At 37.1% G+C, this 22,126-nt stretch overlaps 1 protein-coding gene across 1 annotated transcript in view; it reads left to right on the plus strand.

The window, feature by feature from the left end:
- lrmda (leucine rich melanocyte differentiation associated) overlaps positions 1 to 22,126 on the plus strand; it is a 432,723-nt gene that overhangs the window by 206,520 nt on the left and 204,077 nt on the right. The window contains exons 3-4 of the mRNA XM_073834159.1: positions 19,703 to 19,829; positions 21,007 to 21,146. Of these exons, the coding sequence (XP_073690260.1) occupies positions 19,703 to 19,829; positions 21,007 to 21,146 (267 nt within the window). The remainder of the gene's footprint in view (positions 1 to 19,702; positions 19,830 to 21,006; positions 21,147 to 22,126) is intronic.

Here is a 22,126-nt window from a genome sequence, read left to right on the forward strand (position 1 = left end):
CAGTTCTGTTTGCTAGTTTTATATTTGATTAAATTTGTTATTTTTTATAGTTTTTAAAATTATTTTATTTTATTTTATTTTATTTATGTTAATCATTTTCATCCCCTGATGCATTTCATAAGTTTTAACTTTACATTTTATTTTATTTTATTATATTATATTTTATTATTTCCTGTCCCCTGATGCATTAGATAAGTTTTAACTTTAAAATTTATTTTATTTTATTTTATTTTCTGACCCTTATGCATTTGATAAGTTTTAACTTTAAATTTAATTAATTTTTATTTTATTTCCTGTCTCCTGATGCATTTGATAAGTTTTAACTTAAAATTTAATTAAATTAAATTTTATTTCCTGTCCCCTGATACATTTAATAAGTTTTAACTTTAAATTGTATTTTATTTTATTTTTTATTTCCTGTCCCCTGTTGCATTTAATAAGTTTTACCTTTAAATTTTATTTTATCTTATTTTCCTGTCCCCTGATGCATTTGAAAGTTTTAACTTTACAATTTTGTTTTTTTTTATTTTATATTTTATTTTAAGTAATGTTATTTTATGATGTTTAATGCATTTGGTAAGTTTTTTTTAATTAGTTTTAATATTGTTTAACTCATTGTTTGGGGTAAAATCTAAATCCTGATGCACAACCATTGCTTTATCACTGCAGATTTGTCCATGAGCTGTTTTAGTGACCCTCTAAGCCTTCACATGGCCAGTGTTTACATAATTTTCTTCAAACTCAGCTGTCTGCAATCATAAGCAGTAATGCTTTTGAACTACAAAGAACATCAAAGCATTTTACCTTATTCCTCTGCTCGTTACTGCATGCTCATTTTTTACGCTCGCTTTACAGCTACACGACTGTCACCTGAAAATGGAAGTAAACAGGCGACTGTAAGATAAAGAAAAGTGCCTAATTACTGAGCTTTATTTGATCTTTGCCTCTGACATGTCGGCAGGCTGCATGGGTGGTACGTCCCAGGGGCCCTTTGAAGAGGGCGATTTTGTAAGAGATTTGGATCATTACACAATAAAGAACACTTCATAAGTCATGAAGCGAGTTGGAGAAATGATGGTTAATGATGTTGACAGCAGTTCAACTCTATAGAATTATGCCGAGATTTGACTGGACTTGCCTCCTTTAATGATTCCTGCTTTTCTAAGGTAATGAAGCAATGGCAGAGAGAACGAGAATAATCTTACATCAAACCGAACTTCAGTTAAAATTGCACAAATCATCCATCACATGCCTCCTTTAAAGTGGCACGGCTGTGTATTAGAGAGGGCATCTGCAAACAACTGAAAAGGAAAGAAAGGCCTTCCCATTTCCTGCTAGATCTGAGTGATGTAGCAGTAGATCAATGTCTACGATGGCTAGACATAAAAAGTGCTATAATAAGAAAAATGTTTTTGTGTGCGAAGAAGCACATTATTAAAAGACATTATGGTCATTGACCTAGTTTTCAGAATACTTTCAACAATCATTATTTTTCCTGACCTTCAAGACAACCACTGTAGACTGACACTCTGATAGTTTAGTGTAAATGCCAAACAATTTGTTCTCGGAGTCAACACAGCTAAGTATGTTTATTTTTAATGTAATCTGATATACCGGTTCAAAGGTAAACCGGTTTGAATTATGCAAACAGTATGTTTTTTTTTAAACGGCATACCAATACAAGTGCCTAAGCAACATACACAGCGTTGTGAATTGAGAGGAGATCCCTGTTACAGCATACACTTCTGACTAATGTTTTGAAAAACTTTTAGAACTATTAATAACACACAACTAATTATATAACTGAGCACCTAAACCAACTGTAAACAGCTGTGAACAGAAGCCAGAGATACTGAAGATGAATGCAAAGAGAAGAAAATACTGTAGCAGGCAGATAAGCTCACTGTTCACAATGTGAAAAATAAAGGAAAAAATTCTAAATACTAAATTGGGGGTGAGGGTTTTTATGAATCTCTGAGGGGAACTGACTGTCTTAGGAGAATGTTAGATGGTGTTTTCTTTTCATTTTACCTCGGTATAATGCATATTAGTGTAGTATTTAAAAATGCAGAGCTGCTTTGTTTACAGCAGTATTCAAGGAAACGCTGTATTGCTGCTGTTCCATAAGCGCCACCTGCTGGCAGAGAGTGAATTTTCATTCTCATTCAGCCCGTCTGCTGTTTTTGTTTTGTGCTGATATAATTTGTGTTGTATAATAATCACACAGCTAAGGTCAGACCATTCTGTTTTTGCTTAAAATTTTTACATTTTACTGATTTACATCAAAAAATTCTCATGCTATATGTAGCATGTTTGTTTGGATCATGAGTAAAATGCAGTGGTTCTACAATAGATGCATGCAATCTGATTCATATAAATGCAAAGTCAGAGAAAAGACGTGATTAACCGTCAGAATCCGAAAAAAATGTTTGGTCAAACTGCCCAGCACTACTACAATGTCAAATCAGTGTTTAACACTATTGACATTAAGCGCATCATTGTTTAAGTATTATTAATAAAAAAAATTAAAACTATGCACCAAAAATTGAACAATTATGCAAAACAATTTTTTTTCTTTACCATACACTGAAAGAAAAATTGGCGCCTTAAAATTATGAAGTTCTATCTGCATTCTGAGCACTTTTGAGATATTGAACCTCAAAGTTTTTGCATTCCATGGACTTCTGTATGTAAAACCCTTTTTGTTTTCTAGAAAAAGGCCCAAAATGTACTCAGCTTACAAAAGAAACAATAATATAATACATAACATAATAAATAAGTTGTCACAGAATAAGAATATATGAATAATTCAATTTTGAAGAATTTAAAAAAATCAGATAGAACGTTATAATTCCAAGACAGTGAAATGGTGAAAACAACTGCCATTCATGAATGCAAAAGTACAGCTCTGACATAATGGCTGAATAACTTCTTTTGTTTGCCGTGTGAAAAGAAAGTCTTATGGGTTTGGAGTGACTTGAGAGTAAAATGACTTAATTTTTGTTTCTTTAGATTAACTATTCCTTTTAAAAGTTTTTTTGGTTAGTACAAACATGTAAGCCTTAAGGTTGTCTAAAGCTAGTGTGCTCAAAAACAATGACAAAATTCACATTTACAAGATATAAGCATTCAAAACCTACAGTCTCAAAATTCCACTAATATGGATCAATGATTTTAATGACTGCACTTCAGCTTCTCATCAAACTTTCTGTCCAACCAAATGCTCTCTAGAATCTGAAGCACCCCGCCCTCTACACTATATATAGATGCTGAAGCTGCAGCTGCAATTGGTCACTTGTTCACACACAGAATTATTATTTTGTGTAAGGTGAATGGCACGTAGTGCACTATATAGGGGATAGGAAACGGTTCAGACAGTGTAAATATGCTTTCCATTGGGGCGAAAGAGGTCTGGTTTCACGCTGTGTCACACAAACTGCCGCAGCGCGCAAACAGTCTGCTCCAGTCCAAAGAAACAATAGGAAGGAGTGGATTCTGTGTGCAATATCTTATATCGATATGGATGATATTGTGGCTATCATACGCTGTCAAATGCGGCTTTACCCAGCTCAACGACCCTGGCCCAGGCTGTGATATAAACTAAACACTATTGACTATTTAAAAAAAAGTAGCGGGACTGCTGGATATGCCCTGTCTTCCTGTAGAATAACACTGTGTGTTTCCAAGCACTTCAGTGGACCTTTAAAAAGCACAGCTCTGCTTTGTTTGCAGCGAATACTGCTGCTGTTCCACAAGCGCCACCTGCTGTCAAAGAGTGAATTTGCATCTCATTCAGCCGCTCTGCTGTTTCTATTCCGTGCTGATGTTTTATGTAGCATAATATCACACAGCCAAGGTCAGACCATTCTGTTTTTGCTTTAAGTTTTGAAATCTAATTTTCATCAAAAACTGCTCATGCTATATGTAGCATGTTTGCGTATGGGTTTGGAATGACTTGAGAGTAAATAATAACAGAATTTTTGAAATTTTGGGATGAACTATACCTTTAAGTTGTGTTATCTGTTGATTTATTGGGATTATGTAATGTTCATAATTAATTAGAATTTACATTCACACCATAAAACGGTGATGATTGCTGTTCACCTCTCTTTTTTCATCCTTATGCGCACAGGTTATTCTGAATCCCAATAACATTTTACGTGATATATTTGTGACAGGGCGTTGGAGAAGTCAAACTGTATGTTTGACAGGGGAAAAACAGGCTGCATCAGGAGTTTAATTGGTTTGAATATGCGTCTAATTATCACATAGGGTTGGTACTGATGCAGAAGTAATGTAATTATCATTTTGTAGCATTGTATAATGATATTGCCTTTTGCTCGTCAGGAAGAGACATCTTCATACCTGACACTTTACTGAGCTACATAATGATATGGCGGAGCGACAGCTAATTACAACATAATAAGTGAGTGATGATGGAGTCAGGGTGGATATGCTTCATATATTTAAGTGGTTTCAAAGCACCGCCAATGTAGAGAGACTTGCAATTAAATCAAACCACTCTTCATTTAATTACAACCAGATTTATTTGCGTATACCCTTACTTAACATGAATGAAAAGACTACATGTAGCGGGAATATCTGCACTGGTTGTTTGTATGTGGAAACGCCGAAGGTCAAACTTGGCCGAGGCACAATTCCTAACTTGAAAGCCGTTAACCTATTTTCTGTGTATACATAAATTGTAGACAGGCAGCGTTTGCATGTGACAGTTACATAAACAAACCCTTTTATAGCTTCAAAGTGTTTAAACATACATTAAGCTGTCTAACATCATTCCTGCATTCTGTATGTGAATTAGAGATTGGCGCATTGACTTGCAACCCACAAGTTATATGCGGCACAGCTGTATTTTTGTTTATTTTAGTATTAAAGATTGCGCTTCTATATTTTGCAAAATGTCTGCAATTGCTCAGTTAGTAGATACCACTTTGGCAAGTTGCCTACATTTAGTTTATAATTTGTTGTTTGCATAGACGCTGCGCTAAAACTCTGTATGAGGAGGAAATGTGCATGACATGCAGATCCGTAGATAGGGGAAGTTGATGGCAATTTGGACGGGAGAAGAGCGGCGCTCACTGACTGCTTGAAACCTTTTAATTAGCATTAATTACCCAGCAGAAAATGTTGGGGCTTGAAAGGATTTGTGTCAGCAAGTGAGAGATCAAAGATTGCGGCGCTCGCATTTTAATCTGCCAAGTAAAAACTAATAAGGGCCTTGTAATGGGGCCCCAGAGAGTGACAGCGCAGGTGGGGGACCGTAATCCTCCCAATTAGATCATCAGATGATTTAATTTCCCTCTAATATTGAAAAATTACGATTTCTTTTCTCAGTGGCCATCGTTTGGATAAAGACTGATTTTCCAGGCATCCGCCGAGCCTTTTTTTTTCTTTCTCTCTCTCTCTCGGAGCCCCTCATTTACGGCTTTGAGAAAGTGAAATGAAAGCTTTTTTGGAGGAATGTGTGGTTGGCCATGAGGCACGGAATCATGGCTGTCTCATGTGGTTGTGTGAGGGGATGGGAGTGATGCAGACCACGGGCAGGCCCCAGACAGGGTCATCCATCAAGTGTCATTGATCATTTGCCATGAAGTGACAGCAAGGTAGTGATTATTTGCTATTAGATAGATGCTCAAGCATACAGGGCTGCAGCTTGACAGTACAACGGCCTCAACCCCAGATATCATGGAGGAACTGTGCTCTTTGTGCCTTCCAGTCCAATGCTTTATTTACAGTACATGCAAATAAAAATTCAAACTAATTTTGTTAACAAAAGACTAAAATGAGACGACAGTAAGGTCAATAAATGATATACTATATCAACATGCAGTATTGTTGACGATAAAACATTTTCGTATTTTCGTCACAAAAATAGAGACAAAATATTCTTGCGGACTGTACACACCTCTATTACGCAAGCTTTAATGTATGTGGTTGCCAGATATCAAGAGTTCAAATGACCAAATCAGGGCTTCTCTGTTAAAAGGATCCTTTTTGTTTTCATTGTTTTGTTTTATTTTTGCTATCTGGCAACCATGCGTAAGCACTCACTTTATTACAGAAATGCTGATGATCTGAAAACACAGACAAACAAGCAAGCTGAAGTTTAGTGATCTCCGTGTGAGATGTTTGTGTCCATGTGAGCCTGCCTGTGTTCTGTCGCTGTTGTTTTAATAGGAAAACATTATTGGAATTACTATTAGGACTTTCACTGTTTTTTGTTTGTTTTTACCAGTTTTCATAATATAGACAGAGAAAGTGCTTATCTAAGTCTTTGATATTATTTTTTATATTAAATAGCCTATAATAAATCAGTACACTAAATAAAAAATAAACCATGTGTACGAGTCCACATTTTTTTGATTTGTGATTATTGGTGAAAGCGCAATACCTAAAATGTAAAAATGAGGGCTGTCAGTCGATACATTTTTTTAATCTATTTGATTACATGATGTTTTTATTAATTAACCTAATTCATCGCAAAATAAATTTGACTGAAAATACCCGCAAAAAATTATTTAAAGCTATTTTTGTGTTAAATGAGAAAGTATCAAGTAGACATTACAAATTGTAGCTTCAGAAAAATTTTATTCAACATAAAATTTATTACACATAAACATTTAGGCTGCGGTGGCCTAACGTAAACTATGGAACATAAAAGAAGATCATTTGAGAAGCATCTCGGTATTTTCTGTTCATACAATGAAAGTCATTGGTAACCAAAACGGCTTTGTTACCAACAGTCTTCAAAATACCTTCTTTTATGTTCCATAGTTCACGTTAGCCCGTTTATGTGTAATAAATTTTATGCTGAATCAAATGAAATATTTTTTTCCATAGCTACAGTTTTTAATGTCTACTTGATGCCCTCTCATTTAACACAAAAATAGCTTTAAATAATCTTTGTGAAATGTGTGAAATGGCATGAGGGTGAGTAAATGATGACTAAATATGATAATAACTAAAAACTACATTTGACACAGGACTAAGTCTAATTTAAAAAAATGGCGCTGACATATTAACCCTGATTTAAGATTTTATACTGCTGCCATATGACTATGTTTACCTGTAAGAACTTATATTTAAGTTATATTTCTTTCAGTCACAGTTCTTTTTACAGAATTAAATGTAATGCAATAAGCAGATTACATGTAGTATTTTACTGTTCTTGCATGCTATTTTCAAGGGAGTAAATTACGTTTATTGTGCGTTTATTAAATTACTCGACAGAATGAAATAAAATAAAGTTAAAAATGAATAAAAATGGCAAACATGTATATACAATATTTCTACAAGACAAGTCTAAAAAGGACATGCATATCTTAGTTTATCATTGCTTATTATACAATGAAATATTGCAATGTAAACATCTTTTTTCAGAATAAAGACTAAACTTTTACCTATTCATCGTAATTCCTCTGCTAAAAGTGCCTAATGGATACTTGTAGATTGCCATTATTTTACCTTAACCCTTGTGCGCTCCTCGGTCATTTCTGACCGGAACATTTTACATTTAGATTTTTTAAAAATCACAGCTTCATCGGAATGATATGAAACTTGGTGACTTTTATGGCACTGGGAATGTGAACACAGAAAAAAAATTACGACATCATTCGAAAAGGCTAAGTGGGCGTAAAAAAAATAGTCACACTCATGCTCTTCGGTCAGAAATGACCGACCATAGGAAATGAATGGGAAAAAGACAAAAACACAGCAATTCAGAGATTAACTGTGTGCACAATCGACAAATCAGACACAAAACTAAAAAAAAGTACACAGCAGTGAAGGGATGATACTATAAAACATCAGGAGTGTGATTTTGACACATCCAGTCACACACAGACGCGCACACACACACACTTATACACACACACATCAATAAAACTACTGTGTCTGTAATAGAGCAAACGTTTGAGAATATGTGAAATCCATTCAATAATTCAGTCATAATGCAGAAAAAGCTCACAGCAGTGAAGTGGTGACACTCTAAAACATCAAGACTGAAAAATAAACACACACACACGCACAAACACGCACACACACACACATACAAACACACATCTATAAACTGCTTTCTGTAACAAAGCAAAGTTTTAGGAGTACAGTATGTCAAATTAATTCAATAATTCAGTAACAATGCAGAAAAAAGCTCAGAGCAGTGGGCAAAACTGACACACACTGGAAATTAATTTGAAATCTGCAGTAAACAGTGATGAGAAGCAAGCACTGCCTCTTGGGTTTGTCAGTGCAGTGCCGTTTAGGATTGACTATAATCATAATGCAAAAATTAATTTGAAATCATTATTTATAAGAAGAAAATATCTAAAACTTCACAAAAAGTACTCTTTGAGAATGTCTGAATATATTTTAAAGTCCATTACTTATTATATAAGTAAGCAATTATGTCTAAAACAAATTGGGAATTCACTAGCATCTCTATTGATGTCTATACAGGCCTCTAGTGGTTACACTGTGAAATTGCTTATTTTTCTTCCTGTGCTCCCACCAGGTGGTGCTAATCTGTCTTCAAAAAATTGATTTGGAAGGCTTATACTCTATTTTAATCTGAAATACTGCATTCATTGAAAAATAATTTTTAAAAATTAGGATTTTTAATTTTTTTTCTATTTTCAGTGGAAAAAATAGAACATAATTATTGCATAAATAATCATTAGTACCATAAAATTCTCAAAAATTACAAAAGAAAAAAGAAAAAATATTATGGAACAAAAATATATTAGATTGGTTTTACTGAAGAAAAAAAAAAGTTACATTTCAGGTGTCCGGTCACTTTTGACCGTGAGGAGTATGAGTGTGACTCCCAAATGAGGAGCGCACAAGGGTTAAGCCACTTGTTTTATGTTTTCCCCCATTACTGCATCATTTTCAAAGTCATTGATTTTGCTTTTTGGTATTTATCTAAATGCAAAGTGCTTTAAGATACATTTCCCTCGCAGATAAACAGTGATGGCAGATGACTGCGGTGCCATCTGTAAAGAATAGAATTGATTTTCAGGGCAGCGGTACGAAAGGGAGAATGCATTTGTTTTGCGAGGAGAGGTATAATCAGTCAGTGGTGTCGTTTAAAAGAAACTGGGTTGCACCAGAGACAGGGAGGCCATGAGGCATGAAGAGAAATGGTGTCGACCATTTCTCTACCAGCAGACCCATATAAAGTTACGCTGCAGTGCTTCCAAAATAAAGTGGCTGGTTTTGTTTTTGCTTTAATCTATATAACACTTATGTTTTACATAACGTTAATGATTTTTGGTGCTGCTTATGGTGTGGTTTCCATAGTCACATAATGCCTTTTAACCCCTCATTTCATATATTAATTGTTTTATATTAATGAGGTGAGTATGTGATATGTGGTATGAGTCATTTTATGTCATGGTAACAGCGTGATATAGTTACTTTTGCTAGAAATTCAATGCGCACTTTTCATTTGTCATCATTTAGTAATGTCTGTTTTTAATGAATACTTTACAAACGAAAGGTACGTCATCAGATTACATTTATTTATATAACTCACATCAGTGTGTCAACAGCTGTTTCACATTATTTCACATTTACACCTGAGTTAAAAGCCAAAACACTAATATGTGATAAATCTAATTGGATCAGTCACGTCTGAAATAGCCAATGTAAACATACCTGTAATCGCACATCAGTTCAACATTATATTACTGCAACACTTTGCAATGTTACTTGGCAACTGTAAGCGACCTTCATTTACACCCTTTAAACTGGACACAAGCGATGCTTCAAAACCAAATCAATCCCATTGTAATCCAAGAAGCTGTCTATATTGGAAGCACCCATCTGCAACAGTCAATACTTTGCAGAGAGTATACAACCACAGATATACCACAGTATAAATGGTAAGGCAGAATTTGTGATACCGTCTCACTGTATACCAGGGTTGGGAATTAACAAGGGCTTGTGGCAAAAATGCCACCAAAATGAACAAAAATGACCCATAGTCAAGACAATGAGCAAAAAATGCACTATTAAACAATGTATTATGGCTGCTGCGATGAATTGAATTGTGAAAATGAATGAAAAGTGTCTAAATTACATTTAGATTCGCTCACGCTGCGTCAGATTGCTTTTGTGAAGCATTGAGCCTTATAACCAATCGAACGCATTTCTGAATTTAGGAACGCATTGGCCAATCAAAAAACGTGGGAACTGTTGATGAGTGTGCACGCTCCAAATTCCCTCATCATAAACAACACAGTACAGATATGTTGTAAATAAAAGATACATTTCGTAGCTTCAGTGATTATAACGGGAGTTTTAACATCATGGACCGACATGTCTGTCTATGCAGCCAGAATGTGACATGTCCAAAACTAAACAAAAACGTTTTATATTGTTTTCTATATTGATATTAATAATCATTATTACTATGTAAAGAGCAGTAATCTACAATAATGATTGTCATAATATTGCAGCCCTTTAAGCTCCAGTTTTTTACATGTATAATTTAGATACAAATTTAAAGTCTGTTGTAAAACATGTCAGCCCTGCTCTTTATTATCATTAAAAAAAGAGGTTTTGAGGGCTGTATGCTTCAGATTTTGTATTTTCAGTTAAAATGATCTGCTTCCTAATTTAGACAACCACAATTTCTGTTTATTTGACCAAAGGACAAACACGCTTGTTCCAGAAGCTGTACTTTGAAGTACAGGTTGTGCCTTTTGCATGACTGAAGTGAGGGTAAGTGATTAGACAGCGACTGGACAGACACCCTCGGTACTCTGTAATACAAGGTGATTTGCGCACATTGCAGCTCAGCTCATGGAGTCCAGGTTGCCCCTGACAGGGCCCATCAGGTCAGTCAGACTTGGCACTGGAAACAAAGTTTGCCAGGGCCGGGGGTCAAACCCAGCTTAAAGAGTCAGCTCTGTCAAAAGCCTCCGTCACATTCTTACCTTACGGCCAACCTCGACTGATCCAGGGCTATTAATCACAGCGGAGCGGCTCTGACCTCAGCCCCTTCTCCCTTTGAAGTGTGCTGTCCTTTGCCGCATGAGGAAATCATTTGCTGCCTGATTCAATGAGCCGTCAGCCGAGCCAGCGGACCTAATGACATGTGAGGATATTAACCTCCTACCACTGAGAGCTGTGAATCTTGAGAGGCAGTCTATAATTCACCAGGCGTTTCATCCCTAGCCCCAGTCCTTCTTCTGGTCGAACCCCCGCCCGACCTGACTCAACCCCACCCTAACCAGCACACCAGTGCCTGGTCCAGTCAGAGGCTTTTTTAAAGGGATAGTTCACCCAGAAATTAAAAATGTCATTATTTACCAAACCTAATGTTGTTCCAAACATGAGAAATGTCTGTAGAGTGGACGTCGAAGGTGAGTAAATAATGACAGAATTTAATTTTGAACTATCCATTTAAAGATACATTTGACATATTGACACATTTGAGGTATTGCACAGAATGTTCAAGCTGCCCTTTTCTGTACAAATAAAGTGGATGGTGATTTAAAAAGGATCAAAAGATCCAAAAAGGACAAAATGGCATCATCAAGTTATCTTAAAAGTAGTCCATCCAACTTATGTATTATATATCAAGATTTCGGAAGCCTTAATTATTTATTTATTATTGATAGTGATATCAGATTTTAATCACATTGAAATATGGACAAACTCAGTGAGTTGGTTATTTTGACCCAGCAGTTGGGTTAAATGTTTAACCCTGCCTTCTGGGTAGTTTTATTTAACTCAACTATTGCTTAAAAATGACTATATTTGCTTAAACTTGCTTAAAATGAACCTAAAACAGGCTGGAAATGAACATTTATTAATATGTTTAATCAATTATTATTAATAAGTTGAATGAATAATTTAATTCCTTATTAATAAATGTTCACCTTTTGATTATTGCTGATACTTCTAGTAATTAAGCAATAGTTGAGTTAAATAAAACATTTAACCCAACTGATGACTCAAAACAACCCAGTCGCTGAGTTTGTACATGTTTAACCCAGCATTTGTCAGAGTATATAAAATGAAACAAAGATGATTTTTGGTTGAACCATTCCTAAATGACCCTTTGTTATCTTCTCTTTTAATCCACGATTTGAGACTAATCAAATATGGCAATTTATTCATTGAACCCCATGTGTTTTTTCTTTTCTTTGCATTCTTTACACACTGAGCTCCAAAACACCAGCATTTAGCTCTTTATATAACTATCCGTTATTTATATGTGTTATTCGCAGTACTGTAATGATAGTGTTGTTTAATGGAGCCAAATTATACGCTGCAGGTTTGTGAATATCCACGTAAATAACAAACCGAAATGTACATTGTATATTGGAAGAAAATCACCCAGTCAGTGTGTGTCCCCATTAAAACTGCAGGATAACTGCTCCATAAGCCTTTAACACATGTAAATTGCAACATAGCTGAAGCCCATTTCCTTACACATGTGATCTGTAAATTGCTGCCACCCGAGGGCTGGTGACATGTTTGAAGTCAGACAGGGTGGATGGGCTGAGATTAAGCTAGATAATGGCTGCCTAATACTGCCAAACTGAAGATTTATAGTGCGGCTGCATCTGAAGCATCATGTTTTTGAAGATTGAAAACAGAATTGCATGCGGGTTGAAGGTGGGAGTGCATCTGAGCTCCTTCGGCACATATATTCTGCATGAAGCCGGTGTCAAGATCATATTCAAGGTTGTTGGGTTGATTAAAAAAGCGACACAATGGGCAGCTGTGGCGTTCTACCTCGCATTTATCACAAGAAATGGTTGATTCATTCATTCTCTCAGTGCGATGAGGAGTTTGTCATGTCCTCTGATGGACAGCTTTGCGGTGTCATGTGCATTTTTTCTTCCTTCAGCTTTTTTACGTTTATTAAAACCAGTCCGATCGCTGTTTTTCCAGCCCCGCTTCCCTCTTTCATTCATTATAGTTTCTTATCTTGGCAGGCAATCAGAACTGCCAGGCAGCCAGTCCATTATGCACATATGAAGCCCATCACTCCAACCGGATTGGCCAATTCATCAAACATTTATCTTTTGCCCTGTGAACAGCGTGTCAATTTGCCTGTCACTCCCAAGCCTTCGCAGCCTCCTCGGAATAAAAACATTACTTTTCCTGCACCGGAGACAGCTTTGATGTTAAATCTCCCCTCTTTAACTTTCAAACAAGGCCTAAAGTCGGATTCCAATCCTAGGATCCCAAACAATGGAATCCGCAGCCGTGCGCTGTTGACCGAACCAGAGTCGTACTTTAAAAGCTGGTTGCAGATCAGCTGGTGTCTATGTATGGTCTAGTTTGCCCGTGGCTGTTCTGGGACCCAGTTTTGGCTCCAGACACATGGGTGACACTGTGGAGCTGAGGATATGAGAGAGACTAATATCAAAGGATGATTAGAGCTGCTCTGTCAAGAACAGACACACTGGGGACTCAAAAAAGAGAGCAGAGAAGAGAAAGGCCTTTTAAAACCGGCGAGCAAACAAGGGAATTACTGGCCATAGCAAAGGGAAATATCAAAGCTGGGAATATCATACAGAAGGAGGCTTTTGCTGAATGGGATCACTGCTGGAACGCAGACTTGGAATACAAAGGCAGCGTGAGTGCGTTTGAATGAGAATATGTTATTTGCGGTTAGCACTGTTTGCTAACTCGGTTGTATCGGCTCGGCAGGTGTATCTCTGAATTCTCTTTCTCTCTCTGTCTCCCCCTCCCTGGACATGTGACCTGCGAAAGCCAGCTGACTAATGGCTGCAGTGACTGACATTTCAACCAATAATCACAGAGTGTTTTTTTCCCCTGTTGTCAGCAGCAGTTTATCAATCAGCATGTCCGCATTAGTATTTGTCTATCGATCCATCCATCTCTGTCAAGCCATCTCTGTGTCATTGTCTGAGCTCTTGTCCTCTTGTTTGGCTTCTTTTGAGGATAGTCTGCATAGTAATTTGTTTTACAGGCCCTGGCTTTGAAAGGTTGCTTAACAGCATTTACATGGCCGCCTTTTGAGGAGGCGTGGAAGCAGACGTTCTCAGCGAGCGCTTGTTTCACATGTCAGCAAACTGTCACCATCGACGCGGGATCTTTTTAACGCAACCTTTGGTAATAATGTAATCGTTTGACCTTCTATCAACTTTCTCTGTCAGTATTTCTTCTCCTCATTCCATTATGTTTAATAATTGGATTACAAGGCATTCTGATTTTACAAGCAAGAGTTGCTGCCAGGATGCTGTTTGTCCCAATAATTAGCTGCATCGTATACAAGCTAGTGTCTGTATCTCAGTAAAACTACACCTGTCACAAAAACCCGAAGACACACCGTGATTTTGTTCCTCATTTTCGTGTTGGTGGTTTAATGAGGGGAATATTTCCACAAATGTGTCGCCACATGGAGTAATGAATAAAAAAAATATCCTAGGTAAAGTTTTGATGTTAATTTTTTTTACCGAGGTAATGTTTGTTAGGAGAAAACATCTGTCACTAGTCGCAGTTTTGATTTGATCGTTTGTGGTGTTCAACCTATCATTCTTACATTTTGCCTTAATGTATTGTGTTGCAGTTACTTCTCAGTACTTCTTTATTTACTCAACAGCACACTTGGTTCTTGGTGAGTTTTAATTTTGGACCCTGTTTGTCATTCGGTTATCCAGATAATATGTTTAAAGGGAACCCTGGGTATTTAGACTTGTATGGCCTAATTCAACATAAATGATGTAATAGAAAAACTATAAAGGATTTATGTTATTTAAAAATTTACATCGTTTTATACATATTTTGGACGATTGGGGGCACCTTTATTTTGATGACGTGAAATGGTTGCACTCTGTGAGCTACTGGTGCTATCTGTTATTATTTTTACCGCAGCACCACTCAGAATAAGCAACTTGGAAAATAAAATACTAATACGATGCCACATTGTGCGGCTTTTGGTTTTAATTTTCAGTCAAAGGGCAACAAGAGATATAATATAAGTCTTCCCTGCTTTCCTAGCGATAAGAAGAGGAGAAAAGAATTGGAAGATGCCTGTGGACAAATAAAACTTCCTAAAGACCTTCGTCTTTGTTCTCTCCACTTTAGCCCTGATGCCTTTGAGGCTTTTAGTAGACCACAGCTACTAAAAAAAACAAGTGGCAGAGACAAGAAACGCTAGATGCCTTCCTGGCAGGATGTAAATATGCAGACGTTTGTCATGACGTCACAGCTACTCAGTTTCTCAGCGTGGATTTCACTCGATATCCGGGGCCGTTTAGACACCTTTTGTGGAAAATGTATGGTACGTTATTTGGTTTAGGCCTATGCTTGCATACATGGCCTCCTGTAAGCTCTTTCAGTAGCTGTGGTCATCATATTAGTGTTTTCCAAGATGTGTATTCTGATGTTTGCTGCGGTAAAAATAGCACCGTGTAGTGCCAGTAGCTTACTGAGTGCAACCATTTCACGTCACCAAAATAAAGGCACCCCATATATTCCAAGATATGTATAAAACAATCTGGATTTTTAAAATAATGTAAATCTTTTATGGGTTTTCTACTACATATTTCAATAAGAGACATTATTTACATTATATTAAGTCATACGAGTCTTAATACCTGTCCCCAAAGATCAGATCATTTATCCAAGCTATTGTTTTTAGTTTTTTTTTTTTCTTAGTTTTTCTTATGAACTGTTATGAATATAAACGTTGTAAATCACTCATGGGTCGCCACCACATTGGATTTCCCACATTATCCACCAAGCCATCTCTGACCTGTCTTTACTTTGTATCATGGTCACTTAGTTGCCTTATTTATTACGTGTAATCATGTGTTTTCTCCAGCGCAGTATGTTGTTTAGCAGCTAAATCTCCTGTTTTGTGAGCTGTGTGCTAACTCAGGCAGAGAGAGCCAGACACGCCGCACTGGCAAACACGTTGAGATATTCACTGTGACAATGAGCTTGATCATAATTATCTTAACAAGGAGTGGGTTCATTGGCGTGGCTCGTTAAATCTATCTCTTTCCTTCTCTCGTGTCTTCCCGTCCATCTCTTTCCTTCTCGCCTTAGATCAGACGGCGCACCCTGCGTTGTGCTATTCTGTCATTGTGGTGTGACTTTGAAGATGGTGGTGAAAATGTGCAGTCAGTTTTGGATTCCCCATGGGGAGGAGGTGTGAGTCAGAGATGTTCCTACCTGAAAGTCTTTGTGTGTGTGATTGAGTTTTAGATTGCTTGTGTATTGATGACATTATTTTAGTTTTTGTAAGTGTATGTTCAGGATCTACCCACAAGTTCACTTGAAGACGAAAAAAAAAAAAACATTAAACATAACAGATTATAATGTCATTAAAAATTGTCCACAATGTGCTCTATATTCCAAGTGTTTTAAAGTGACATAGCCACATTTTTAGGGCTGCCTTCGACTAAATTTTTTTCTGGTCGACTAGTAGTAGTTCATTTTAACCATTAGTCAACTATTAGTCGCACGTTTATCAATAAACCATATAAATCGTAATAACGAGCCTTTAATTGCCTACATAGCTTTATAAGCGCTCAAGCGCAGACCAAAAAAAAGCTTCCACAGCACACCGGCAGATATAATAATTATTAATGTGTGAGGGAAAAACAGCAAGGATACTGCATTAACATTTTAATAATTATTGATAAACTAGTCCTTTCTTTGTTAAATCTCTGCAGTAGTGATACATCTATATGTATGTTTCATCTGGATTACATAATCTGCGAATATTTGTTTTCTATTTTAATTCATTCATTTAAAAGTTTACATTTTACTCTCTGTAGATATATTTTACATATATGTAATATTGTATACACAGAGTTTAGAAGTTTCCTGCTCAAGTTTACAGAGAACTAGACGACAGAAAGCACATCAAGTTTGCTTTAATTATTTTACAAAAGCATAGTTTTGTTGTGCACACAAATAAATGTGGAGTCTTAACAGATTTGAAAGATGTATTACTTTTATCTGTATAACCAAAATTTTAAGAACAAGTGACCACACTGGCGCCTCCATCTGTCATGCAGTGAGCAGCTACTATTCAGTTTAAAAACTCTTGAATAGAGTGACACTCTTGAGACACTTGAATAGTGCACAATTTTCTAGGTTAACAATAGATTGAGTGGCCATGTAAAGTTGCTACTACATACATCTTTCAGGTGAAAAGCCATATTTGAGGTCGATGAATAATAGTTGAGCATTTGGATGTCCTGCCCAATGTACTATATCACCACATAGACCAGCTGTTAACGATCTGTCCATCGCAGACTGCTTCACTTTTTTTTTCTGCGCGACTAATAGGTGACTAATGATATTTTGGTTGACCAAGCCTCTTCTTGATGACTAACGGTTAGTCGACTATTAGGGGGCAGCCCTAATAAATTTTGAATGGTAATTTGAGTATGCAGAATTCAAGATTGTCTATAAATAAACAATATATTAAATATAAACTGTGAACTATGGAAAAGAGTGCATGAAGACTGTTCAACATCAACTTCATATAATTTATTCATGTATGTCTTAGTATCTTTTTGTTTGTATCGTTAATATCAATTGCAACATTTTATTCTTTATTTTATTTCATGCATTCCTTCTTGTAAGTTATATTATTATTTTTACTTTGAGGCAAAATTGGGCTTCCATAGTAAGGGCATGAGTAAATAAACGTAAAAAATACAGTTCCTTTAAAAACGCTTTGGCAATTAATCATTCAGTTTGCCACACATTTCAAAAGTTTTCCTCTTCTGTACTGTGCAGATGTTGCATATAATACAGCAGTGCAAATGTTTAGGCACAATGTGTTGTGGGTAAATTAGGGTTGAATCCCTGTTTGTTGTTGTGAATGTGATTTGGCCGCTCCCTTGGCTGTGAATTTAACTGATTAAATCACCTTTTGCACACAGCAGTAGTGACACGAAAACAACAATTAATAAGCAACCCCCCTGTGATGCGCGGATGCCTCTTAACTAAGCGGCTAATAACATTACACCCGCCTAGAAACAGCCGAGGCAAACAGGTGGAGGGGGCTCACTGAACAGCTTTCATTTATCGAGTTTTGCACAATTTGACAATACAAATAGAATTCATTTCTCTTGTGGTTGGAGTTCTTGGCTGTCTAGCTTCTATATGTAACCATGGACCACAAAACCAGTCATAAGGGTCAATTTATTGAAATTGAGATTTATACATCATCTAAAAGCTGAGTAAATAAGCTTGTTAGAATAGGACAATATTTGGCGAGATACAACTGTTTGAACATCTGGAATCTGAGGGTGCAAAAAAAAATCTACATTTTGAGAAAATTATCTTTAAATTTGTCCAAATGAAGTTCTTAGCAATGCATAATACTAATCAAAAATAATGTTTCGATATATTTACAGTAGGAAATTAGCAAAATATCTTCATGGAACATGATTTTTATTTAATATCCTTATGATTTTTGGAATAAAAGAAAAGTCAATAATTTGGATCCATACAATACAATTTTTGACTATTGCTACAAATATGCCCGTGCTACCTTAAGACTCATTTTGTGGTCCAGGGTCAGATATATATGCTTTTTTCCTCTTGTAAAGCCCATAAAATTTCATCAGCCATGTTCAACATGATAAGAGCGAGGTATTTGCATAACACAACAGAGAGTTTTATGACACTGACAGCAGGACCGATTTGTTCGTTGATACAATACTTGGGTGTCTTCCAAAGACAGACTTCACCTGGCTACACATCAACATTTACTCCTGTGAGCTTCTTCCAGATCGCCTTGGGATTTTCCGTTCTACTGTACCACAAAAGGTCTCACGACAAAAAGATCCATAAGATTATAATATGCAGGTGTTATTTTTCCAAGAGTGCTGAAGAGTAGCATCTAGTTGCCATTGAATTGTTCTTTGCTCGAGGAGGCTGACAAACCTAAATGTCAATTAACTAAGGGTGGACACATTAACATTGTAGGTTGTCAGCCTCTGCCATTTGAGGGATTAGAAACACACACCCCGGCTTTTATGCACCTTCCACGGCATGAACTTTGGAAGGCCCCGACATTACCCTGAGCACCACCCTCCATCATGTTTATGCCAGCGTAGGGCGGGGAAGAGACCCAGACGGAGGGAAAGTCCTTGGGGACCGTGAGCGTCTGTGGGGGATTAAGTGTCACGACAGGGAATAAAGGGAAAAACGTCCAACTTTTCCCCCGTAAAGCAGTTGTTTTGAACTGTAAGCGGCTCATCGGAGAAGTTGCAGAAGTTGTACTCATTCCGTTTGTGGCTGGGCATTATAGTTGTGCTGGGAAAATGATGGATGACGAGTTAAATTTGTGTTGGGGGAGTGAAGGTGAACTGTGACAGAGTTATTTATCTTGGGAATGGAGGGTTAGGGTCAGGCAAAGCTGGGTGCCTGAAGGCACAAGACATTGACAAATTCATCCCGCACACTGCATTTCTGAAGCCCTTTTGTTTTGAATCCTGGCTACTCACGAGTGACCCTCATCACTCACGCTGCCAGCGTGTGAAGGATGCCGCACCATGCCAGGGGATCTTAGCGCCACTAATTCTTATCATTCACTCTCCTGACAGTCCCAAGCCCAAACTATTCCGGCCTGTGAAAGGGCCCGCCTGAAATATTTATTCCTGCACATAATGGCTGCCCAGATTTAGGGCCATATCATTTTTCCTCTCTTGCCTTATCATTGCAGGTCACTGACAGGCCTGAAAGCGTTCAGCCAACTGGAAGAGCTGATTGTGGACAACAATCTTCTCGGAAATGACCTCCGGTTGCCCAGGTTACCACGGCTCCATACCCTGACGCTCAATAAGAACCAAATATCCTTTCTCAAGCTTTGCTTTTCAGCTCTCGTGCTTGACCAAAATGACAGGATATGCTGCGAGTTTCTTTGCAAGGCGGCGCAGGCTCTCCTTTTGCCACACTTCGTCTCTTTAAATGATGTTATTGTGTTAAATTGAGCTCCTGTCTAATGGGCTTGCTTTAGGAGTTTGTGCCATGGTGACCTCTAGTGGAGGAGAGGCGAAACAAAATACCCAGAGCAGTCCCATGACTGAAAGATAAAGCCCTGTTAGATGTCTTTCTTACAAACAGATCACATCATATGGTGACCCCTATCATAGTATATTAGCACAGGGCCACATGACCAGAAAGCAGAGCAAACAGAGTTTATTAACCAGTGTTTGAACATTAGCTGTGTAATAAGCTAACGTAGCAGCTACCCCACGCCAAAAGTAAATCTTTGAAGCCAGACTGGAAATTTCAGGTTTCCGTCCGTTGACAGTCGGCAATTACATCACTACGCCGCGTTACACTTAGTTTGTGTGATGAGACGCAAATGGCAAAAGTAAATGTGCTAGCCTGACGAAAATTTATGCTCTGCTGTTTGTCGCTGGATGCTATCCATCTACATAATAATGACGCAGCCTCACCCTCTGTTCTCCAAACAGCTCTCCTCCGACAGAGTGTCAGCAGCTCAGACCCGAATTCTGCTGTGAAGTGGTCTGCACATGCTAATGGGCCAATTATTTACATCCTGTAGTGGCCTGCTGCCATTGAAATTCAAGTGCTGCATTAGTGTGGTTGTATTTTGACACGTTTCGGGCACCATTTTGCAATGAAGTGAATGTATTAGTGATGAATTTGCTGTGAAGTGGCTGTTTGTTTCCTTGTGCTGGGTGAAGGGGAGGGGGGTGTCCGTCGCTTAGGGAGTCACTAACTGTTTTTACCACAAGGCATCCATCATTTTGTCAATGTTTTTAATGTTCTGCACCAAGCCACCCAGGAAATGGCAAGGGGAGAACAGCCAAACTTGCAGCAAATGCCAAAATCTCGCCCTTAAATTTACCCACTCTTTGTTTTCGCGAGCACAATGGCTTTTGAGCTCTTTCCGAAGGTTTCAGTAAATTTGACAGAGTTCTTCTGGCTGGCCAGGCCAGCACAGTATATGCTAATGTAATTAACAGCCTGGATTCCTTGACCTCTGCCCCGTGACACTTCACCGACATCGAGGCCTTGCTGGAGCATTTGGCGGAAGTGACGCCAGCGCTGGAGTACCTGAGCCTTCTGGGAAATGAGGCCTGTCCTAACCAGCTGGTCAGCATGGATAAAGATGAAGACGACTATCAAAGATACAGGTCAGAACACTGTCTATACTGATAAACATGCACAATATGAAGTTTATTGTTATACAGAGATATCCAAAAGTCTGACAACACCTTGGAAATTTGGGCTTTTTAAACTTTAAGTTAAAATAAAATAATTTAGTTTAAATAAAAAATGTTGTTTAAATTAAAAAAAAGTAAAACACTGAGCATTTTAATAAGAATAACATTTTAATTAAGAATAAATTAATGCTTTTAGTTGGTTATAGCAGGTAAGACATTTATAAAGCTGTTGTTTAAATTGTTGTTTTGAATGTTCTATTCATCAAAAAACAAAAAACAAAGTGATTTTCAAAGAAATATTGAGCAGCACAACTGTTTGATAATAACAAGAAATGTTTCTTAAGCAGCAAATCAGCATGTTAGAGTGATTTCTGAAGGATCACGTGACACTGAAGACTGGAGTAATGATACTGAAAATGTAGCTTTGCATCACAGGAATAAATTACATTTAAAATAAAAATATGAAAGTAAAAAAAATCTATATAAAACAGAAGACAGTTATTTTGAAATTGTGATAATATTTAAACAATATAATGATTTGAAATGGTGTGTGTGTGTTTTGCCTTTTAAACATTTATTTTATTTTATTTTATTTTATTTGTTTTATTTTATTTATTATATTTTATCCCCCAATTCAAAAATAATTTTACTAGTGGTCTTAGACCTTTTGGCCTCGCTGTATATAAAATCTCTGGTATCCCAAAGCAATGAAGGCCATTTTTGTAGATACTCATGAATTTTTGTTTTGCTGCTCTGTTTTTATTTCCTCTGGTAAAAAAGAGAAATACCCCAGGAGTGTGTAGTTTGGCAACTTTCAGTAATCTTTTATTTGGATGAACGGCTGTTGCACAACACCATAAATCACATTGCACAAGCAAAGACTGATACTTTAGGCTATAACCGCACTCCTCTTAAAGCTACTCACCTCCTTTTTTTTTCTTTTTGTAGAC

Source organism: Garra rufa, chromosome 2 (assembly GCF_049309525.1).
Source record: "Garra rufa chromosome 2, GarRuf1.0, whole genome shotgun sequence".
NCBI classification, from domain to species: domain Eukaryota; kingdom Metazoa; phylum Chordata; class Actinopteri; order Cypriniformes; family Cyprinidae; genus Garra; species Garra rufa.